Raw genomic sequence first — 24,060 nt, forward strand, 5'->3', positions numbered from 1 at the left:
CAGAAGAAGACGATTCACTGGCAGAGAGTGGCCAGACTAGATTTGAATTGGAAAAGATTCGTACTATCAAGCTTCATTGAGTTCCTTACCCCCCTTGTGCTGAGACAAAAAAGAGTTTGTCTTGATTACATGAAGAAAATCATTTCTCAATGTGCAGTAGACTAACACATTAGTAACAGAGTGAATAGGCTGATTTTTCGCATTTGTGTGAAACACTTCTCTGCCCTACTACCATCTGGCACTCATTAATTTCTTTACATAGCTATAGCTTTCCATTATCAGTGAGTTCTTCCACACAGTTGAAACATATGGTTCGGGAACACTTACTGCACAGAATATGTCCCCTGGGCAAATATTTCCCCTAGATCACCGTATTAAGAAAAGGTTTTCCTTAACCATATGTACAGCTTAACCGTGAAATGGCCCCTTGAACATAGCTAAACTGAAAGTATACGTAATGGGAAGTGGGTGCAAAATGCACGTCAATCCAGCTATAAAATTTTACTTCTGTTTGACAGTGGTTTAATCCACTTTTAGAGCTTTTAGATACATGTTGCAAACTGCCTCTCTTGTAATGATGAGAAAGACTTTGTAAGCTACTGAAGTATACAAAACATTGGTGCAGCAAGGGGAGGGGGCTGCTAGTACAGTAGAGTCTCACTTATCCAAGCTAAATGGGCCGGCAGAAGCTTGGATAAGCGAATATCTTGGATAATAAGGAGGGATTAAGGAAAAGCCTATTAAACATCAAATTAGGTTATGATTTTACAAATTAAGCACCAAAACCTCATGTTATACAACAAATTTGACAGAAAAAGTAGTTCAATACGCAGTAATGTTATGTTGTAATGACTGTATTTACGAATTTAGCACCAAAATATCACGACATATTGAAAACATTGACTACAAAAATGGCTTGGATTATCCAGAGGCTTGGATAAGCGAGGCTTGGATTAGTGAGACTCTACTGTAGTTCTAATTGCAAGGACAGAAAGCATGAAATAGCTTTCTTCGGATTTCAGTATGTTAGGAATCCTGGGGAAAAAAATTTAGATTGGAATTCCTTGATTTCTCCCAGGTTGCAGGATTCTGGGATTTGCAACAAAAATGTTATGTTTCCAGACTGAGTTTGAGGGCCTGCCTAAGAAATACCATTAATTAAATAGTTCATGGATGGATGTGAGGTTTTCTATTTTCCCCTTGTTCCACGCATCATCCCACTCCCCAATTTAAAGTACTATCTATACTTTCTAAGGAGTTATTTTGGAGCCCCCAGATGTCAGCTCTTGCATTTCCTTATTAATGAGCACTGGTGGAACAGCATTCACTGTCAGGATAAATAAAGAGTAATACAGTGCTCTTGTCAGTGTAATTCTCCAGCCTGGGGTACAATCCCATAAATTAATCATGTTAATGATTAGCTGTTACATCTGATGGCTCCAGCCACCATAAAGCACTATGAATCTGACCTGTTTTCCTGCAGACTAGTTACATACAGGAGAAGGTAATGTTTCAGGGGTGGAAAAATATTCCTAAACTGCCCTGAAACCTTCATATGGCTGTAAAGAAATAGTTTCCATCACTGCCATGCTGCGTCGAGGAATCCATACACAAAGAAATCATACTGGTTCATTTAATCTTCTGCTCCTTCTTCCCCTCCACAAAGTTGCCTACTGGATTTGCTCCTTTCCCCCCACTCAATCAGTATATAGTACTTCCCTGAATCAGTGATGCTTTTGACTGTGCTGCCACGTTTTCCTTTGTCCCAAACTTTAAAAGTGAGGTCAATTGCTCTGATTGAGAGATGAGACACGGGCTTCCCCATTCTGTACAAAGGCACACGTTTCCTAATTGAACACTTTTGTAACATGGAGATCTCGCAAGATCCATGTATGCTCCTGAAAATCTCAGTAACAATGTTCAGTGTCACCCATTATCTGTGACATAAACTTCTGTTTTCCTGCTTTGGCCTTTCTTATAAAATGAAACCCTTTTACATTGGTTGTTGCAATGCGCTTTGTGTAGAGTTCTTGGAAATTTGCTGGAACTATTATAAAATATATACAGTGTTCCCTCACTACTTCGCGGTTCACTTTTCGCGGATTCACTGTTTTGCGTTTTTTCAATAAACTCTAAAAGACTTTTATGAATCATAAAAAATACAATTTGCAGCCTAAGGAAGGGAGGAGAGAAAGGGAGAGAAAAGGAGCCCAAGCAGCAACGGGAGGAGAAGGAGGCGATTTATCAACACATGATTGGTTGATAAAGATTTAAAATAGTGTATAACTACTAAAATAATGTATAAATATTAAAATACATATAGCGTCCCTACTTCACGGATTTTCACTTATTGGGGGTGGTCCTGGAACCTAAACCCAGTAGTAAGTGAGGGAACACTGTAGTTTGCTTATAGCAAAAGTGGGTAAGATATATTCCCGGGACATTTGAATTTTTTAACGTTTCCTGCTGTCCTCTGGGCCTAAGTCATATCAATAGTAACAGTAGCAGTGATGTAATATAAATTAATTGACTGGAATTTCACCCACCAGAATTTCTGTCTGATTTGTCTTAATACATTCTGGAGTGGCCTCACATCACAATTCCTTTGTATCTTCATTGAGGCTCAGTGTGGAGAAAGGATCTTCTGTTGGAGAGCTGTTGCTACTCAAAATAAGCAATGCTGGGCTAGACAATTAAATTGTTTGAACTGATATGGCAGCTTCCTTTTGTTTTTATCAGCAACTAGTGTAGATCTTGGAGGTGGCAGGGAGAAACATTCTACTAGTACAATAGCCATAAAGAAGAGAGAGACTACTCACAACCTCTGAGGATGCCTGCCATAGATGTGGGCGAAACGTCAGGAGAGAACACTTCTGGAACATGGCGATACAGCCCGGAAAACATACAACAACCCAGACTACTCAGAGCCAACAAATTTAGTCTTCTCCCCTTGCAGCAGTTGTGCAGCCCTTCAAAAAGTGCAGCCACTAGCACCTTGTACCAACTGGTGTCTGGTTAAAGTTTTTATTGTTCTTTTGTGTAGTGACCCCCAATAACATGTTGTGGGTCATGTCTGTCATGTCATGGAATGCCGTTAGAACCTAGCTGTCTTAATCATTGTCATCATCTGCATTTTATTATTTATTACTATGATCATCATAATGTTGCTTAGCCTTTCCTGAATATAGTCCCATCACAGAAATAATCAGAACATGTGCACATGTGCACTCCACAATAACTCTTTTTGTAAGCCAGCAAGAAGCATGTTTCAGCTGAGAGGTAACACTTCCCTTATTACAGGTACTGTGTCCCATCCTACTGTAGACATTATGCACAAATTCCTGAGTCATTTGATCTTGGATACTGACAAATATTCTTATTTCAGGACAGATCTTTGCAAATGTTACCTATTGCCAGACTACTTGTTCTCACTTTCTCTAACTATATTTATGATGCAAACAGGACACACCAGTTCCCTCTTCCCCAGTGCCACCACTTCAGACTCTCCAGCCCAGCAGGGCTATGATCCTAGGGGGCGCATGCTAGATTGGAAGGATCCAGTTGGTTCATCTGAGAACACAAATCCATATGTGGCCGTCTCATCCCATAATCACCAAGACAAGAAGGGTAAGGCCTTGGACATCATTCTTCCTCTGGTGGTGAGGGAGGGGGAGTGACTGCAGTGTAACTGCTTCCAGCTGGAGTGTGGTAATATGTAATAAAACTCTCACCCTATAATTAAAGGTTGGTCATAAAAAGCAAACAATTAAAAATGCAGAAGCGACATTTTGAAATTTGGTTTAAGCTGCTCAGTGACTTAAGAAAACCATGCAGAACAAATGCAAGTGTTTGAGGACAAGATTTTAGGAGTGTGAGGTAGAACAGATTATGATAGAAAACGAGTCCTGGCTTTTCATTATTCACCACTTTGCACTTCCACTGGACTGCACAGAAGTACTTTTGATGTTTAATTCATTAAAACTGCAAGATCAAGCAACTTAGAAACATTATGGAAAGTCCCATCCACCAGGACATTCCCCTGCACAAGCCTTCTTGAAATTATTAACAGCTGGATATGCTTTCATTCATCTCAATAGGGATGGCACTGGAGGAGAACCTCCTAGGGTTTGAAGAAATTAAGCAAAGCAGCTCACAGATGGCTGGTAGAACTTAGCAAAGATTTTGGTCGTTGTTTTTCTTTATTATTAAAAAAGTAACCATATTTCAACTTCTTTGTTTTTAGTCAATTCAACGTTTATTTGTTTTTAAAACATTACAATTTCATAGCTGAGGAAAGTCATAAACTTCTAAAGTCTTAGAGTTCCCCATTAAAAAATTTCCATGCTGTGAGCCAGAGCCATACAATTGCTTAGTAAGAATGGAATTTTCTCGTAGTTCCCACTCAGACATGAAACTCAACTGGTGATCTTGGGCCAGTTATGGTTTCTTATCATGACTTAACCAACAGGTTATCAGTGGCGATGAAATGTGAGGAAGTTCCATATGTACATACTTTCTTATGCTCCTTGCAAGAAAAATAAAGCAAACCTTAATAAATAATAAATATGCACACACTTTCTAACTTTCTTCTAGATCTATTTCTGTATTAAGTTTTTGAGTTTAAGTCAGTTTTATTTTACAAAACTCTTTAGAGGCCGCAGGGGGCCGGGCTGTGGCGCAGGCTGGTGAGCAGCCAGCTGCAACAAATCACTCTGACTAAGAGGTCATGAGTTCAAGGCCAGCTCGGAGCCTGCGTTTGTCTCTGTCTCTGTTCTATGTTAAGGCATTGAATGTTTGCCTTATATGTGTGCAATGTGATCCGCCCTGAGTCCCCTTCGGGATGAAAAGGGTGGAATATAAATACTATAAATAAATAAATAAATAAATAAATAAATAAATAAATAAATAGAGCCATGGGGGACCATTATTCCAATTTCAACTGCCTAAACTGAGAAGGTGTATAGTTGAAACTCAAGGAACAGGAACTTGCTGTGATATATATTAATTTCTGCTAGCTGTGACCTTATTTAATGACAGATAGGCTGATTTCATGTGCCGAGTGGTCAGAACCTTAACGCTCAAATGAAAGAATGTGTCCAAGCTCCTCCAGCTTCTCAACAAGCGAAGTCAACTTGATCTGTTCTGTCTATACTTTGCTCCTGTCAGTACCCTTAATTTTAATGAGAGTTCCATAGACTATTCTGTTAGAAGTGATTTAATCTTGCATATTCAATGAATTAAACAACAGTTGTCTTTCCTCTTCATCTGAAAAAAGAAACCATTTGTGTCATGGTAGTCAAATCAAGCCTGAACTATCATTCTTTGGCCATCACATGAGAAGACATGGATCACTAGTAAAAACAATCATGCTTGATAAGATAAAAGGTGATAGGAAATGAGGAAAACAACATTCCAGATATAAACAATCAAAAAGGCACAGCCCTGAGTCTGCAAAACCTGAAAAGGTCTGTTGATAATAGGGTGACTTGGAGGTCTCTCATTCATGGGTTGCTATAAGTCAAAGCAGGTTCAATTAATTTCAATCAGTAATGAATTTGGCAATTTGGCTGCACAGCAGCAATGCTGGGAAGACAGCTTCACAACAGAGAAAAGGGGGTATTGGGTCATTAATTTAATTTAGTTGTATGCTTACATATTTAATTAGTTTTTATCTATGAGTAAGTTACTGCCATGAAGACTCAAAAATAATAATAATGCCCTTCCTTTCAAATCAGTGAGTGGTAACTTTTCTTGAAATCAAATTGTTACTCTCAACTAGAGTAAAGCCACTTAAGAAGCAATGTGAGCGTAATACATCAACACTTACGTACATCCCATTGAATCAGTGGACCTGCTCTAGATGAGTGTAACAATTGGAAGTAGACCTTTTGTTTACTTCATGAAAGTTGTTATATGGTTCTTTCAGTATTTCAAGAAGCACATATTTTATTGTAAAGGCTATACATGCTATTCTTCAGGAAAGCTCTTGTTTGCTAAAAACCGAATTATATAGCAAAGTGAAATATATAATAGCATTTAATAATAATGGCTAGTAGTTTGCATAGCAATTATAATATGATAATAACAATACATTTTATTTATTACCCACCTCTCCTGATGGCTTGAGGTAGGTTACAAGAATTTTTTTTAAAAGATTAACATAAAAATACAAGTAATTACTAAATTTCATAGATTTAGTATCACACGTGCATCATAGATAGATAGGAGAGAAAACTTATACCAAACACATGTATTCATAGCCCAGGGTTGTGGACCTGCTAAATATTAATGCTTGTGACATTGTTACCATGATCTTAAGTATCCCTCTCACTAAACCTATCGTAAACTTTAGAGAGCTGATTGAAGTGACTGATAATGCACATCAGCCTAACCTAATTAAAGCTGAGGTTTATATTCATCTACGTCCAGAAGTGATGAAGATCTTTGGTCATCTGCCAGTTTATTTAAAAATAACTGAGTAATCATTTGATTAAAAATCAGCTATTTAATTAACTAAAATTCTTCACAGAGCCAGCATGTTGTAATGGTTTGAGGATTGGACTATGACTCTGTAGACCAGGGTTTGACTCCCCATTCAGCCATGGAAACTCTAATCAATGACCTTGGGCAAGTCTATGTTCTCAACCTCCAAACAAATCTTGCCAAGAAAACCCTGTGATAGAGTTGCCTTAGGATTGCCATAAGTTGGAAATGACTTGAAGGTACACAACAGCAACACAAATTCTACAAGCAGTAGATAAAGTTCTTGTCTTTAGAAACGGATGATACCATAAAGAGAAAAGAGAGATCATGCCATGAACACACCAAATGATCTTGGAAGCTAAACAGAGTCAGGCCTGGTTAGTACTTAGATAAGAGACCCCACCAACAAGAACAGGTGTTGTAATGGAAGGAACTAGCAAAACCACCTCTGAGTATTCCTTGCCTAAGAAAACCCTATGAAATTCATGAGGTCTCCTTAAGTTGACAGAAGACTCAAAGGCACAGACAGATGTTCACAGTTATTAGAGCAGTGGTTCTCAACCTGGGGTCCCCAGATGTTTTTGGCCTTCAGCTCCCAGAAATCCTAACAGCTGGTAAACTGGCTGAGATTTCTGGGAGTTGTAAGCCAAAACACCTGGGGACCCACAGGTTGAGAACCACTGTGCTAGAGAGTATTTGTTCTTTGTGGTTTATACAACTTCATTGATCCATTATGCAACAGTTCTCTCAATGGATAAGCAGATGACATTTCAAGTCACCTTGCACTCTCCTCCCAAATTTCAAATGTTTCCAGCATAAAGCTGATGTGTCATGTTTATTTTCAATTGAATTCTCATAATGATGAGGTTACTGGGGAGATATTATGAGCCCTCGTCTTGCTTTAAGTTTCACAGATTCACTGGGGCCTAATTGGGAATATTACGAAAGCTGGAAGCAGTCTGTACATGTTAACCAACAATGGTGGCAGAGGTGATCGCATGAATGTTTATCATTATCACATATCTGTGCGCTGTCCCTCCTTCCCTTGCCCATGATAAGCTCAACTGGCATATACCAAAAAAGTCTACTGCTAGACTTATTATTCAAGGGCAAAGGAAAGAGTTGTTATGCAAAAGAAACAAATTAAAAAACTGTTATGCTTAATCTTCCTTGTGTTCACTTTGGTTGTGGATTTATTTTCCTTCACAAAAATATATTTTTCTGCCTTATATTTTTGTTTTGCTTTGTTGATGTTATTTTGTATTTCTGTTTCTTTGTGTGGAGGATGCTTTCCCCTCCTTTCCTTCCTTTCCCCCCACTCTCACCCCGCAATAGTGACTGACTTCTAATTATACTAATTCTTCAGCCACTTGCTGCTTTGTTTTCCAAACCACTGATGCCTTGATGATGTCACATCCATATGTTCAGCTTTTAACTCAGTACAAACATCTTGGGGGAATATCTTGAGACAAGCTGCAAGAAACAAGGAAGGGGGGGGGATAATTAAATGGGTTGACTCATGGGAATGTGACATTTGTGCGCACCACAGCTTTAGTAGCTAAATATACTCCGGAATTGCTGTTCAGAGAAACCTCACATTTCTTGCCAAGATAAAAATGTGGACTGCAGTGCATCGCAGAGAAGCTGTGAATTTGTTTCCTTCTTCTTGCTTTGCATTTTGATCATTGAAAAATGTTTTTCCATTGATGAGAGAGTTATGTCGGGGAAGCAAGGGGGGGGGGGAAGAAAGAGCAACCAACAATTCTTCAGTTTTTCTTGGCTATTTTTACAACTTTTTCTACTGCTTGCCTTTCCGGAGTATGTTTCCTTTGCTTTGCTTTGCTTTCTTGCTGTGCTTGCAGTTAATTTGATTCAGTGTGTGTCTCACCTTTATGAAAGTCGGTACTTCTCACATTGCCATTTAACCCTTCCTTCTGCTGCCATTGTACGTAGTCTCTCCCCTTGCCCTCTTCCCTGATAGAAAACCCTTTCTGTGGAATGTTCCAAGGCTGTACCATCTTCACTACAAAGTAGTACCACAGTGCTGTGTTTAGATATCCTACTAACCCAAAAATTATAAAAGAAGAAAGTGGATTAATTTTCTCTGTCATTAACAGGGCTTTGTCCCTTTCATTGTATTTCCACCCCTACTCCTCTGCCTCTTTTCTTCTTTAGAAGCACCGGATATATATCAAGGCTTAGACTCATTAGTCAAAGACTCTGCCAACTCCTCTGTTTTCACTCTTAGTCCTTAGATGTCTTGAACCTCTCATGCTGTCCCTTTTTAGTCCAAGTGTTGAAAATGAAATCCAGATGTGATTTCAGCTTTGCTGGTATTGCTGAAACTGATGCTCTGGTCATTTAAAGTGGGGTCAAATGGTTTGCTGCATTCAAGTATACAAGCTCCAGAGTTATTTTTAGCTCATTGCATAGCATTTTTCTTTATTTTCAGAAATAATATAGAGAGAAATTGCCTCTGGTAAAAATGATCCCTACAGCCTTACTTCTCTTGAAATATGTGGGTTTGTTCCAGATTTAAAGATACCAGAATCCATTTGGGGATTTGAGTCTTCATAAATGGGCTTATGTCCACAAGAAATACATTTGGGCACTTCCACATCCATATCCAGTAAAGGGCTGTTGTTAACGGTATTATTTTGCAGAGGTAGCAAGTGAGTGATGAACATTGGGATCGATGCACAGCAGAACCAATGCACAATTTCATTGGTCTTCTGCATCAGGGACACTGATTAGGGAGTTTCGATGTACATCGGGACAGTTATTTGGGTGTTCCAGCACACCTGTTTGCAATCCACTAACATGACGTAGACATTTTTGAATAACCTTTTCCTCAACATTTGTTTTAATATTTACACATCAGCCATCTAAGATTGCCTTTTAATATTACTGAAAGTGTATCTGAATAATAATAATAAAAACAACGACAACTCTAAAGGGGAGTCAGTGGGAGACATTATAACTTATTGTCTAATATTTTGATACCATTCATGGTCTCATGTTTAGTTTTTAGGGGTTTTTTAGTTCACAATTTCTTCACTCATGGAGATTGTCAAAAATGCTTCTTTATAGTGGAACTCCAAATGAGAACTAATGTTTGCTGTCATCTTCTTGTGTCAGTTGTACTGAGTACATGGCAAATAGCCATACCAGCATTACAAGCTACCAATCATATTAAACACAGCGATGGAAACGTACCCCATGAAAACATTTTCCATGACCTCCATGTCGCATCCACATAATATCTGAATCAACCTTGAGTTCCTTGGGGCTATTGATGATCCTTTTAGCTAGATAACTTCTAACATTTAATTAATTTTGACAGAGTGCTTAATGGGACTCAGAAGCTGTGTTGAGAGTAAAACTACTAGACTGTACAGACTTCTTTCTTACTTGTGGCTCAAAACAAACAAACAAAACAAGTGGATGTCTTGTTTCTGCCTTGAAACAAAATGTGTGTGTACGCGTGCACATACACATATTTAGAATGGTTTTGCAATGGGATCAAAACAAACAGATATGACAATCAGACTAACCAAAGTTGCTTATCTTGGAGTCGGATAATGCAAAAAAAGTAATCAGCATAAAATGTAAATCTAATATTAAACTTTCAAAACTAACATCACTTTAGAATATTGTCCTCTAACGTCAGGTAGATTAATTTGCTTTGGAAAAGAACCCAAGATAACACAAACTGTATAAAGGCCAGAGGGACATGCTTGTCAGGCCTTCCTCTAACATTCTCATGTATGTCAATCACCCATTCTGACTCTAAGCATGATTGACTGAACACACTTAGATGCCTCCCCACAATAAGAAACTCTACGCAATCAAAGTTGCTGATGGCAAGGAGGCTCCTAGGCACTTCAGCCAGATGAGCATAGACATTGCCTTCAGATCCTCAGCTTCAATTCATAATGGTTGGCAGTAAAAGCTGGGCTGGGATGTTTGGTATGATGGGGGATGACACTAGGGTTCCCTGGGCTCAGAAGTTAAATTGAGTCTCAGAGCCTGCCCTTTTTTCTCCAATCTCAGGGTGAGAGGGAGGAATCTCAGGATGAAAGCATTGCTTCTGAAAAGTATATTTTTGTGTTTTATTTGACTTCACACTTTTTGATGGAATGTTCTATGGTTGACATGTAATGCATCATGCTTAATAACATCATCAGGGACTACCCTTTGTAACTTCAGTTTTTTAATATCACTGAGACCCACCCACATAGACATTAAGGCCAGAATAGCATTATGAAACATATTAATTCCATATTTGGAATTATACCATAGTTGCCATTCCACATCCCTACTGTCCAGCCACTGAATTCCTCCCTTGTTCAGTCCATAGCTAGTGAAGAGGGGGATAGGGACTACCAAAAACACCTGGCAATGTCCTCATTGTCAGATGTAAAATAATTACATCTGCCACAGAGAGCTGCCAGGATTCTGTAAGGATCTCAGTGGTTGATGTAATCAACAAGAAAGTTTTTCAATCCTCCCTTATTCCCCTGCACACTCTTCACCAGCCACAGAATACCCATGGGAAGGCTGCAAAAATTCCTAGTTAAGTTTTGGTCATTGCAGGTGGTGTAAAGGAAGAACCACTTCAGCAATTACTTCAAAATAGTGTACAGGTGTAAGGTTGACTTACACCTATGTATACCCTGGCAGGATGCAAATCACAGAGTATTTGTGGTATTGTCCTGACCTGACAACCCAAGATGGTATATGTAGCTCCCCAACTCCTTCATAGAGACCGTTATAACCCTACACAGTTTGTACATGGTGGGTTTTTTTAAAAAATGGCTAAATAGGACTCATATAGCAAAATTTGAGTTTGATCAGGAATATAGTACTACATGTAGTTCTGACTTTGGTTTCATTTTCCAAAACTCAAGGAATATTAATAGAATTTCTAAAGAATCAGATTTCAGGGGGAAAATGTCAGCACAGTACTGATGTGCATTAAAATATTCTTGCAGTGCCCTAATTCATATCTTGGGAATTCACTGAGAGGGTTCCATAGTGTCTCTGCTACATACTTATATATGTGTAAAGTTACATATGTATACCATTCTGTTTCTCACGTACCTCAAACTTTCATTCCTTCACTTTTCATTGATAAGAGACGATAATAATTCTTCACAAAAAACATTATTGCATATTTCTATCAAATAATATTGGAAGTTTCATGTCCGAGAATAGTCAAATGCCCTATGGACTACCTAGACCATGGGAAACTGATAAAGGTCCAAAATGATGTTGAAAAACTACATCAGACTCAAGTAGCAACTATATAATCAATTCCATCTTCTGGGGGCCAGAAAGTAGATCTGCTTCTAAGACACATATGGATGGAGTCACTCTCATTTTAGTAAACCATTTTGACAACCAACATCAAAAGCAAACCTTTGCGTATGCGACATTAAAGGAAAAGACAGATTCTCTCTTTTGTTGTGCTGGTTTAACAGCAGTGTATTTCTCACGCTTGGGGTGCTGGGGTTTCCAAACAGCATAAGAGAGCAGAATTAGTCCTGTCTGTCTCCATTTCTGCTGTTTTCCCAACATCTGGCAGAAGTCTGTGATCAGAAATAAGAAATGTTGTCATTGTAATCTAAGCAATATTTCATATATAGAGGAATTTTGGTTGAGTTGCATAAGCATATTCAGTATCTGAATATATTTAAACTCCTATATCATTATTTAAATCAAAATATAAATTCTTTACCCTTTTGAACTGAAGTAGCTATTTCTTTATATTATTCTGATCTGTAGATTTTTGCCCCTCAAAATATTATTTGATTAATGAGAATCAAGTTGTTATAAATATCCTTGTTTAGAAAACGCATATTAACTATGCGTGCCATGAAAGGTTTATTGTTAGAGATTTATACAAGAGTAGAAAGACTTGAAATGAAATATTTATATGATATAACAGGAAAGGGATTAAAGCACATTTATGGGAAACTGATGTATGATGGGATTAAAACAGGGTTCTTCTAAAATATGCTCAGCATGGCTCTAAAAAGTTTTGTAAAGAGATAATAAGCTTTGAAAAAGACACCACTGCAAGTTGAGTTGGAGTAACAAAGATTTCTGATCAATATAAGCCAACAATAAGGGTCAAATTCCTGCATCTATAATTCTATCACATAGTTGAGCATAGAATTATAGAGTTGGAAGAGACCACAAGAGTCATCCAGTCCAAACCCCTGCCGAGCAGGAATATACAGTCAAAGCAGTCCTGACAAATGGCCATCCAGCCTCTGTTTTTAAAGCTCCAGAAAAGGAGATTCTTTCACAGTTTGAGACAGCTTATTCTGCTGTCAAACAGTGCTTACCATCAGGAAGTTCTACTAATGTTTAGGTGGAGTCTCTCTTCCTGCAATTTGAATCCATTATAGCAGAAAACAAGCTTGTCCCCTCTTCAATAAGACATCTTTAAAAATATTTAAACACAGCTATCATGTCCTTTCTCAACCATCCCTTCTCCAAGCTAAACATACTTTGCTCCCTAAGCTGCTCCTCATAGGGCTTGTCTTCTAGAACATCCTTTTAGATACTTAAACAGGGATATCATGTTCCTTCTCAGCCTTCTTTTCTCCAAGATGAACATATAATGGGACTTGAGCATTCTGGGTTTTTGTCTCCTGTAACCAAATAGCACCAGATGCTAAGGGCCCACTGTATATTACCAGCTAGATCAGTGGTTCTGAACCTGTGGGTCCCCAGGTGCTTTGGCCTACACATCCCAGAAATCCCAGACAGCTTACCAGAAATCCCAGCCAGTTTACTAGGATTTCTGGGAGTTGAAGGTCAAAACATCTGGGGACTCACAGGTTGAGAACCACTAACCTAGACGCAGATATTACAAAATGTGAAATAGTAAAATCTACAGATCACTTTCATATGAGCTTTGACTAATGATTAAAATTCATGCAAAAGAAAACCTAGAAAATAGTTGCATTGACTTAACAGTCCATATTTTTATTGCAGTACCAACAGCTGAGCACTGTTTTAGCACTAAATATATCCAATCTTTTTGTGAAGGAGGAGTCAATTTTAATCCCTTTAAGACAGCTCAAAGCATTGAGGACTCATAAGGCTGCTGTACTGATAATAATATTGACTAACTCAGGCCATACAGCTTATCTGTTAATTGCAATAAAGGAAGCTAGATATTTTCCTAAGCAATCATTTTTCCACCCAATTGCTTTTTAAGCCTGATGATTTAAATGACTCTGCAACATAAACAAAATGAAATATCTCCCCACAACAAGTGTACATAGGCTCTGGCTATGAATCAGAAAAATGTCTGCAGTGTTTTCAGCATATGAGATGTCTGAAAGCTATTTATTTCTAAAGTCAAATATGGTTCCAAGCTCTAAGAAGGCTCCTCTGTACTAGACACAGCACCATTCACACAATTAGCAACATTGCCAGTCTGAGGTTCTTGGGAAAGAGCAAGGACTGGATCCTATTTTTTTCCATTTCCCCTTTCTCCATTCTACCAGTCCATAAGGAACTGAGCCACAAGAGTCTGATTCCACATGTGTATACCTCCAACTTGACTGAAACAATTACACTCTGCAATTACATATTTTTATTCATGGGATATAAATAACATTTCCTATATGGTTCTTTCATTTAAAAAATGTAAAAAGTTTATTAAACTGCAAATACTTTGTGGGATATTCTGTGGCACATTTTGCTATAGTTTTTCAATGAATATCTCATAGAGTTTCAACCAATTCAACATAGTTTGTGGCAGCCACGAAAATGAAGTTTCGGGAGTATAACAACTTCTTTCAAAGTATGTACTGCACAATTAAACAGGAAATAGCAAGTTCAAAGCAGAAACAATGTTTTAAATTTTGTTACTTGGTGTTATTAGTACATAGTATTTAGTAACAATTATTAAGGACATTCGCTGTAGTCCAACAAAACAACATGAGTGACTTAATTCAAATAAGTATCATCTCATGGCACAACTACTCAAACCTGTCTTAACAGCCAGAAACTACTCTGTTCTGCTGGCAATCGTGCAGCAGGATGATATTTCCAGCTCTCTCCTGGCAGGAATCTGCAGGACAATAAGGATTGCAACAGGACCCTGCTCCCCATTGTCACAACTTTGGTTGTTGATGGGAACGGCCTAGAAACATTATCCTGCTGTGCCCTCATCACTTTTATGATTCTGGCAATAGTGATGCATTAGTGAATATTTAGCATAGGTGAGTACAGTACAGTTACATATCTGTAAGTCTAGGTAACAAATCCATAACGATTTTGCTACCTGAATCCCAGCTATCCTATTTGGAGACGCAAAATACTATTCCAGCACAAGAGGCATGGGAGGTCTAGTTGGAATGGAAAGGGCCCACTAGTACTATGACAATAGCTAGTTGCAGTACCCCCCCCCCCCCCCGCTTCTGTAGATAGCATTGGCTGGCCAGACTTGGAGCAGCTCAGAAGTCAGTAGGCAACTTTATCTCCTTAGGGCAGGGGTTCCCAACCTTTGGTCTTCCAGATGTTTTGGACTTCAACTCCCAGAAATCCCAGCCAGCTTTGCATCTACTATTGAATTGTGGGAGCTGAAGTCTCAATTACCTGGAGGACCAAAGGTTGAGAACCACTGCCTTAGAGAGATGCTGTCACTATTGTCTCCAATCCCCCACCCCACTGCTATGCCTCAGTTGAAGGAGGATTGGCCAACTTAACTGAGACTTCCATTGGTGTAGGTCACCAGCAGATTTCCAACCAAATCCTACCAGGCACAAAATCCCATAAGCATTTGTTCCCATCTCTTCCATTAACGATATATGACAGCCATATCAAATTAACTAAACATTGCAGCCCTATCATGAAACCCCAAATCTGGCCCCTAAGGGATTGCCCCAGTCTGCTTCATGGCAGAATCATCCTTATGTGGCTGCTAGTGATGCATTTAGATATTTCATCTAGTTTGGCTTAAATTATTTCAGTTTAAATGTGACTTACATAGATATTTAGGACTGGGATATTCAAAACTATCACAATCAATATTCTGTCTTTCGGATAACTCTGTTAAGAATGTAGGTTGGAAAAGTTACTTCTTTGGGCCACGACTCTCTGGGTCTCCTAACCAGTGTGGATACTCGTTGTTCCTCATATGAAGTTTTGGGATCTATGGTCCAAAATAAAACACCCTCTAGCTGGTAACCTGCCAAAGCATGCTGTTCCAGGGTTTAGGGAAACCACTTTAGTACTTTCATCATTCCTCCTGAAAGTTGATTCCTTGCCATGTCCTGGACAGGGGGCGTACAGTAGTAATGACCACATGGAGATGACTTTGAGCAAGCAATTGCCTCCCCTGCTGCTCTCTGTCAATTCTGTTGAGGAGGGATGGGAACAGCATGTCTGGCTGACTTTTCCCCTCATACTGGGCTACTAACAGCTTTGAGCCAGTGATTTATATTATAATGGAAAGAGCATGGAAGGAAATAGCTAATGATTTTCTCCCAAAACAGCCCATCTTCAAAATAGTCCATGTAGCTTTTAATTAATGGAACAAAAACCCATGAGGTGACCTTTTATATCAATTTTAGTTGGTTCTTAGTTGGGGTAGAATGAATCAAAACCAAAAAATATTATAATTTTTTCCATGGAGGCCCAATTTAGGTTAAGGAGTTATGTGAGCATTTAAATGTGGGGGGAGACTTAATTATGTCTTACTTTGGCTGCATTTTACCCATATTACATTAATATTCACACACACACATGCAAGCTGTTTGAATAGCCCAGCCCATTCTTCTGGGACAGCATTTTAGGTGGGCAGCAAGAATTAAATGTACTTGTTCACATTTGAAACTCTTTGCAATCCCTAATAACAGGAAAATAAATGAACATAACAATAATTTTGGAGCATATTTATGTTAATTTGTGCTGCTTTATTCTTAAATGGCAATATGCCTAATAACGCTTGAATAATTCATCTTTTCTTATTAGCTTTTTCTGGTGTGCATTTAGACATAATAATTGCATGGCTTAATCAGGACTTGTAATAATTTTATGACAATCTAAATTCTGATGGCCCTCTAATTAAGAGGTGTAATCATTTTCTGTAGATTCGAAAGGCAACACACTAATTTAGAATTGCATCACTACATCTGAAATGCCAAGGCTTCACCTGACTAGGATATGAAGTATAAACTTAAATTTCTTCTAGTTTTTTCTGTGCCATCATGTTCATGTTCAACATAGAAGCAAACCTATTGTGAACAGTGTGTTAATGCTGTTCTGCTTCAAAAGTGCATAAAAACCTATTGCAGAAATCTCCTATAGTTCTATAGATTACTTCAGCATCAAGAACTAAAACTGCTTCTGATGTCTCATGATTTGTTTTTGTTCTTTATAAGACACTTTCAAAGTGCTGTAGACAATGGAAGGGGAAGAAGAAAATTAATTCCTAAGAACAAAGTAACTTATACACATTGGTGTCATTAACTAATCCACAAGCACAATACCAGTAAAAGCCTTGGCAAATTCTGCAGCTCTAGCTCTACTCCAACTCATTTATACCACCCAATCAGGCTTTGTTCCAAAGATGGCCATGGTTCAAAGTATTTGCCAAACACAAACATCTTGTTATGTGAGCCAACCACAGTGTTATGGGCTGACACTAAATGCATTTGAGCAATCTGCTAGCAAAACTAGAAATTTAGTTTCTGGCTCTGCCTTCTAGCTACTGCTACTACTCCATTGTTGTTTTGTGCAAACCAGTTCTCCCAGGGCAGCACAAAGCAATTGTATCCTTGGCCTTCCCATTTTACCCAAGTCCTATGAGATTAACGGATCACAGTTCTGATTAAATATACATAGAAAGTCACTCCAACATCACAACTGTGTCCAGTCTTTTCTTCATAAAACATTTATGTCAACTCAAATCTGCAGGGCTAGCTGTGTTTACTGAAATGTGGATGTCAAAAGTGATGCCTTCGGCCTAGTCTCAGCAGGACTTCAATTAATTTTTCATGCCAGTAGTCCTCTTACAGCCATGCATCCTTGGTTACAGCTTTTACCTCCATTAATAAACCCTAGTGGTTATAGTAAACTAAACACTAAAATAATTTGGGCCAGTACTTCGAAGGAATGACACAGTCATTTAAATATATGTCCTTAAGTTCGACTGTAACTAAAACCTCTGGAGAGACTATCCAGGACCAACCATCATGGTCCACTTCTTTGCCTGCATAAAGGGTATCATACAGAGATATGATACCGCAGGGATCTAGAATAGTTGTGATTTAGGAAACTTGACACTTATAGGAAATCTATAATGAATAATGTATGTAAAATAACTGAATGCATTCAATCAGTGATGGCTGGTAGCTACAGTGTCACAAGCTATAAAGAAGCTATCTAAGGTGCTGAACTCTATCCCCCAAATTCATTCAGCATCTTGGACAGTACCTTTAAAATGTACATTCAGTGCCCCCCAAACATGGAAGCCACCAATCACCACTGCACTTACCATACTTTCACATGGGTTAAGGACTTGGGACCCCTGTCAAAGTGGGAAAACAGCAAATTAAAAACCTGAAAGAACAGGTTCCCCAAAACAACTCCGTGGTCAACATCTGGTGGAAGTTGACTAGATAATCACTGTGGAGGATGAAGAGATTCCTAGAAAGAATATATTAATCAACCCCATGAGTATAAGTCTTCAAAAGTTCAACCCATAAATGTAGATGATCAACTGTTGTTTGTTTCCAGTTTGGGGGGGGGGGGGTAAATACAGTTGGGGGGGGACACAGAGCTAGCACTCCAAAATAAAAAAGGAGAAAATAAATTCCTCTCTAAGCAGAATTTTTTTCTAAGGAAAAAGCTAAGATTTAAGAATAGCCAAATTTCATACTGAAATACAATATAATGCAAAAAAAACTCCTACATTCAGTGGCTGGATTTCTTGTGGGGCAGAACTCTGTGCTAAGGGTAAGTCTATATCCAATTAGAAAAGAAATTGGAATTCTGGACCTTGTAACTCAAAAAGTAACATTTCCAAGCTTGGCAATGAGTCTAATGCTCGAACTGCAAGCATGTAGACATCCTGCTGTTTTTATTAGGGCTTGTTTCTAAAGCAATGTTTCTTTATCTTTGGTCCTCCCAATGTTTTGGACTTCAGCTTCCTGAAGATTCAGGCAGCATAGCCAATGATAAAGATTTCTGGGAACTGAAAACATCTGGAGAGCCAGAAATTGAGAAACCACTGCTCTAGAATCTGGGTGTATAGGGTATTTATTATAGCCCCAAGGTATTTTAACAATATTTACTTCCTCTTCCATGTAGTCACTATACTCACTACCCTCTATCAGGTCAACATTTTTTATGATAGTGAGGGAACACTTGATTACTTCTGCTGGAAAACAAGAAATTGACATGTATAAGCAGGCCATTGGTTCAACAAGCTTACTTGTCTACTATCACTGCCCACAGCTCGCCAGATATATTCAGTATATAAGGATCTTTTCTAGTTGACTATGCCACAAACAGAATCTACACCCTTTTCCAAATAAAATTGGTTAGTTAGTTAGATATGCCAACTTTCTCCAATACAGTACAATCTCACTTATCCAACATAAACGGGCCGGCAGAACATTGGATAAGCAAATACGTTGGATAATAAGGAAAGATTAAGGAGAAGCCTATTAAATATAAAATTAGGTTATGATTTTACAAATTAAGCTCCAAAACATCATGTTATACAACAAATTTGACAGAAAAAGTAGTTCAACATGCAGTAATGCTACGTAGTAATTACTGTATTTATGAATTTAGCACCAAAATATCATGATGTATTGAAAACATTGACTACAAAAATGCGTTGGATAATCCAGAACATTGGATAAGTGAGACTCTACTGTACGTACACTGAAATAAATTAGGCTTTCCTTTGCATCTGTTTATCTTCAGCCTAACCTTTGGCACCTTAAACAAGTCAGATATATACAGGATAAACGTGGAAGGCATATGAAAAAGGAGCAAATAGAACTACTTATTCAACATTATACTTTGTTATGCTTCTAGTTTAAATCACTTTTGATTCATTGAATTTGCGGAATATCATCAAATAGTCTAAGAGAATAAGAAGAAAACCGTGTCCTTTAAATGTAAGTTTTATAATTTCCTGTTTTTTAACCCTCTCCCCGACCACACACAGTGGCAGCACTCCTGTATGGCTCAGAATAGAATATTTCTGCATGTGAAAATATTTTATTTACCATCTCCTAGACAAAATGTAGAGCTACTGACCCACAACACAGCCATTCCATGAGGAGAGGAGAATCATAAAAGCATCAGGCCATGTACCAGACATGAAGAGATAACAACAGTTACTGAGGTCCACGCAAATTCCCCAACAGTCTCAGAGGACACAGGAGTAAGAGGAAGGAAATTCCAACCTCTTCACTGATCAAAAACATATATACATGGTTAAAAGGTTGAGTTAATACCTACTTATGTCACTAACAGGATGCCAGCTACAATCTCCCTATAGGATTTACATTATCTTCCTGATTATCTCCTAGAGATACATTTATCCAACAAGAAAGCATGTCTCTTTATTTATAATACTGCCTCAGAGACAAGCTAACCTCTCAGTAACCCTACATGCTATCCCGGTCCAAATACACAGTAAATCCTCCCAGCAGCGCATTCTGAGTATTTGATTTTCCACCATTAAACTGCACCAATCTCTCATGAATAATTCCAATAAATCACACATTTTAAAACTGAAAGGACTAATTCTGAGCGTTCAAGGTCTGCTTTTCAGCACTTTTGTGACAGCTTATTAACACTTTCCCAAGAATCTCAAAGGATATCTTTCATGGGGCACATGCTCATTAATTAACTACCTGAAATATTTAATCAAGGGTTGAATAATTAGCGCAACCTGTTCTCCTTTGACTTGGTTCAGTATGATGTAGTACTGTAGAGAAAGACAGTAATTTCCAACACTCTCTCTTGATGAGATTAGGTAGTTATGAGTTTATATGGGCATTCATATTCCTATCGGTGGCCACTTATGCTGGTAGGAGAAGCAAGCATGTATTGATACTGTTATAGTAAATCAAGGAGATTTATAGTTCCTCTTCATTTTCTGTTTCTGTCAAAACACAAGACATCTACCTTGTATCAGATCAACATTTTCCTCTATTTCATGCTGTATATCCTAGAATCATAGAATCATAGAATAGTAGAGTTGGAAGAGACCTCATGGGCCATCCAGTCCAACCCCCTGCCAAGAAGCAGGAAATCGCATTCAAAGCACCCCTCACAGATGGCCATCCAGCCTCCTATAGTCAAAATGTCTTGAAGTTCAACATAGCTGCCCTTGCAGTTGTATTACCCATTCGTTCACACTGTTACCTAACTAAATAAAAGAAATGGAAATTGTCCCAAAATAATCAGTATGGAGAAGCTTTCGGTCATTGTTTTGACCTCCTGATAATTTCCCTCATGTATTTTGAGTGATCCCATTTTGGCTATGCAAGCCATATTATCCACAGTCTCCATTTGAAACTGGAAATTATTTGTAAAATGCTGGTGAAAGTAAATAAATACATGTCAAATAACATAAGTAAAAAAGAAAAAGAAGAGAGGCCTTTGCTTCTTTCTATTGAGGTTGGGTGGTTTATGATGCTTCTAGTGATTTAAGGGAGCTAAGCCAAGCAGCTCTTTTTGACATTCAGCGTCTGTGACATATTGTCCCTGAGCAGATGGTCATAGTCAGAACAAGAGTTGAGCAAAGCAGGACAGCAGACTTTAGGTTCTCTTCTCTTCTAGTATAACCCCAGACTTCATAATAGCGTTAATAATATTTGCATGGGGGACTTGGTAGGGGCATCCCATTCATTTTGTACTCCAAAGGGAAATCACATACATTGAAATGAGAGCCATGAAGATGAGAGATGCAAAACAACTAGCCTGGAACCCCGCAATGAACCATATTCACATATCTGAATCTAATGAATCCCAGCTGCTTTGAGCTGTCCCAAAGAAAACAGCTGGCCATATTTTATTTCATCCCAGGCATAACAGAAAGGTCCTATAATGTGTATAAAGCTTGACGAGCACTACGGCACAAGATTAAGTGCTGAAAAGACATTGAATCTTAAGAAGCAAAGCATCCTTGAGTGTGATTCTGTGAAAAACATGCCACATACTTTATGCTTCCCTGAATATGTTTTGAGGCGCATGCAATTTATTTTCATTCAAGCATTTCTTGGTTTTCACTCCCAGCGTGAAGCAATTCATGTCAAATGCCCAATTGAGCATCCTCTTTTCTCAAATCTGTTTTAATTTCACACTTTTAGGAAGTTCCAGGGTGGCAAGCAGGAGTAAGGGAGGCTGAATTTATATGCAAATGCCCTGGCCCGAATGAGTAATGGGACACACGGTGGTAGAAACACAATGTTTATATCTGTGAAAACACTGAAAGCGGCATTCATTGAGTTTTAGAAATGAGGTTAGCATGTCTACAAGAATGAATGTTAGCAATTAGCCCATAACACAGTAAAGGCCCTGTTACTAGACCTTAGCAAATTGGAACTTGAAAGTTTTCCTGTAAAAAAAATTGCATATAGGAGCAAATAAAATTGAAGTTGCACATGTGCAAAACGGACAGACATCCTGCACTACATTCTGCTGATTCTGGAAGTGATGGAAGTGGATATAGGCCACTTCCCACCCAACCACAGACACAGGCATCATTTCAAGATGTGAAGCTTAAAATAGCTGCCAGGGCTTGCTACATTTACAACTGATGGCCTGCCTCCTCCTCACCACAGCACATTTAGGCTCTGAAACTTTATACCCCAATTAGCAGTTTCCTCTTCATCCCTTCCAAAAATCACATTGTATTTCATTTACCAAGCCGCGCTCTCATTTCTAAGTATGCCAGCATTTGTGGAAAGAGGGAAGTTATTGCCTTGCCATCTGGTCTACATTATATTAGAAAACAAGAAGATGACAGATTTCCACTGTGGAAACCACGTTGCTCTCTCAGTTACTGTAGTCTTCAGATTGCTGGAACCCTGGACATCATTTCAAAGTTCACTTTCAGGGAATGTAGGATGAGTATATGTTTAAATAAGATTTGCTGGCAGAGCTGAAATCTTGTAGTGACAATACATAAGGTGGTCAAAACTATTATTCCTGGAACAACGTTTGTATTGACTATAATGGTCCTGGCACTCTTTAACAAGAGAAGATAGGGAATGTTTTGCTTGTGTTTCTCATAGCACCTGAAGTCCACCAAAACCTCCTGAGCCCCACAATTGTAAAAAATGATATTCCAAACTACTCACAAACCTAGCAGTTAGCCTAGCAGTTAGCCGTTATCCTTCCCAAGCCTTTACTGAAAATGGAGACTGGGAATGATTACTGCCATGCCTTGATATGGTCCACAGAAAAGCAAGGGGGTACTGGCCCACTCCTGATTTAAGGCAATGCAGTTACATAATCCACTGTTTTCTGATACCCTAGAAAATCATTTTTCCCAAATGGCTTTTTCTAGAGACAAGTTGAGCTTCCTAAAATAATATTGAGGTGCAATTTCACATCCTACCAAGTGTGTTCTTGCTGAGAGGACAAAGATCTGCTTGCCAGCAATGCCATCCTTCAGAATACTGTCACCTATAAAGAGCTGAGCCGAGCTGAGCCTTCCTTGGCTAATGAGCTGGTTTTCATTGGGTAGTTTTTCTTTTGCCTGTTAGCTCCTATGGTGAATTTTTCAAAGCCAGGTGTTTTGCTCTCCTGAAAATCTTGGTCTACCACTGAGCACGATGATAACCGCTGTTTATTTCTCCATGACTGTGGTTTGACCCCATTTCTTTCAGTGTTCTATATTCTAGCTTGGCTTTAGGAAGTTTTATGTTTGATATGTTTTAAAACTTGGGCTGTTAGACCAAACATGTGCACTTAATCATGAGTAGAGACTGCCCAGAGTAAGGAAACTGTCTTTGTACAGATAGGCTAAATCGCCAAGTAAGTTCTGAATTGCAGCTATCCTAGAACAACCAGAGCCACTGTGAGATTTGAACTGTATGTTAAACATTTTACATTTTTAAAAGAAGGAATGTATTTTTAACAGCAGTTACAGTAACTACTGTTGACCTGGGAAGCATACTTTATCTACATTTATTCTATACTGTAGAACCAGTCTGTGTTTACTTCCACAGATTGCATCTTCCTCCTTCCATCTCAGAAAGTAGACTTAGACCCATCTATGTTGACCATTTAATGCAGTTTCAAACCAGCATTAAAGAAAATGATTTTGCTATGGAGATGACTACATAGGAAATCCTGGAACCAGTTTGAATCCTGCATGGTGATTACATACACAACAGAGCACTGGTGTACATTAAGGAGTTTATTTTGCACACCTTTGAGACTAGCTTCAAACCGCATTAAATGGTCAGTGTAGATGGGACCTAAGTCTATAAAAACTTAACTTTGTTCTTTCATGCAGTCTCTAAAGTATTACAAGATCCCATTGCATTTAATAAACAATTACATTAAAAACAC

General features: G+C 38.5%; 1 protein-coding gene across 5 annotated transcripts in view; it reads left to right on the forward strand.

Moving 5' to 3' along the window:
* sema6a (semaphorin 6A) overlaps positions 1 to 24,060 on the forward strand; it is a 193,771-nt gene that overhangs the window by 163,997 nt on the left and 5,714 nt on the right. For 3 of the 5 annotated variants that reach the window (XM_008114038.3, XM_003223033.4, XM_008114039.3), the window contains one exon: positions 3,463 to 3,627. The exons of the other annotated variants lie outside the window; for them this stretch is intronic. In XM_008114038.3, the coding sequence (XP_008112245.2) occupies positions 3,463 to 3,627 (165 nt within the window). The remainder of the gene's footprint in view (positions 1 to 3,462; positions 3,628 to 24,060) is intronic. 5 annotated transcript variants of the gene reach the window in all.

Source organism: Anolis carolinensis, chromosome 2 (assembly GCF_035594765.1).
Source record: "Anolis carolinensis isolate JA03-04 chromosome 2, rAnoCar3.1.pri, whole genome shotgun sequence".
Classification (NCBI taxonomy): Eukaryota; Metazoa; Chordata; class Lepidosauria; order Squamata; family Dactyloidae; genus Anolis; species Anolis carolinensis.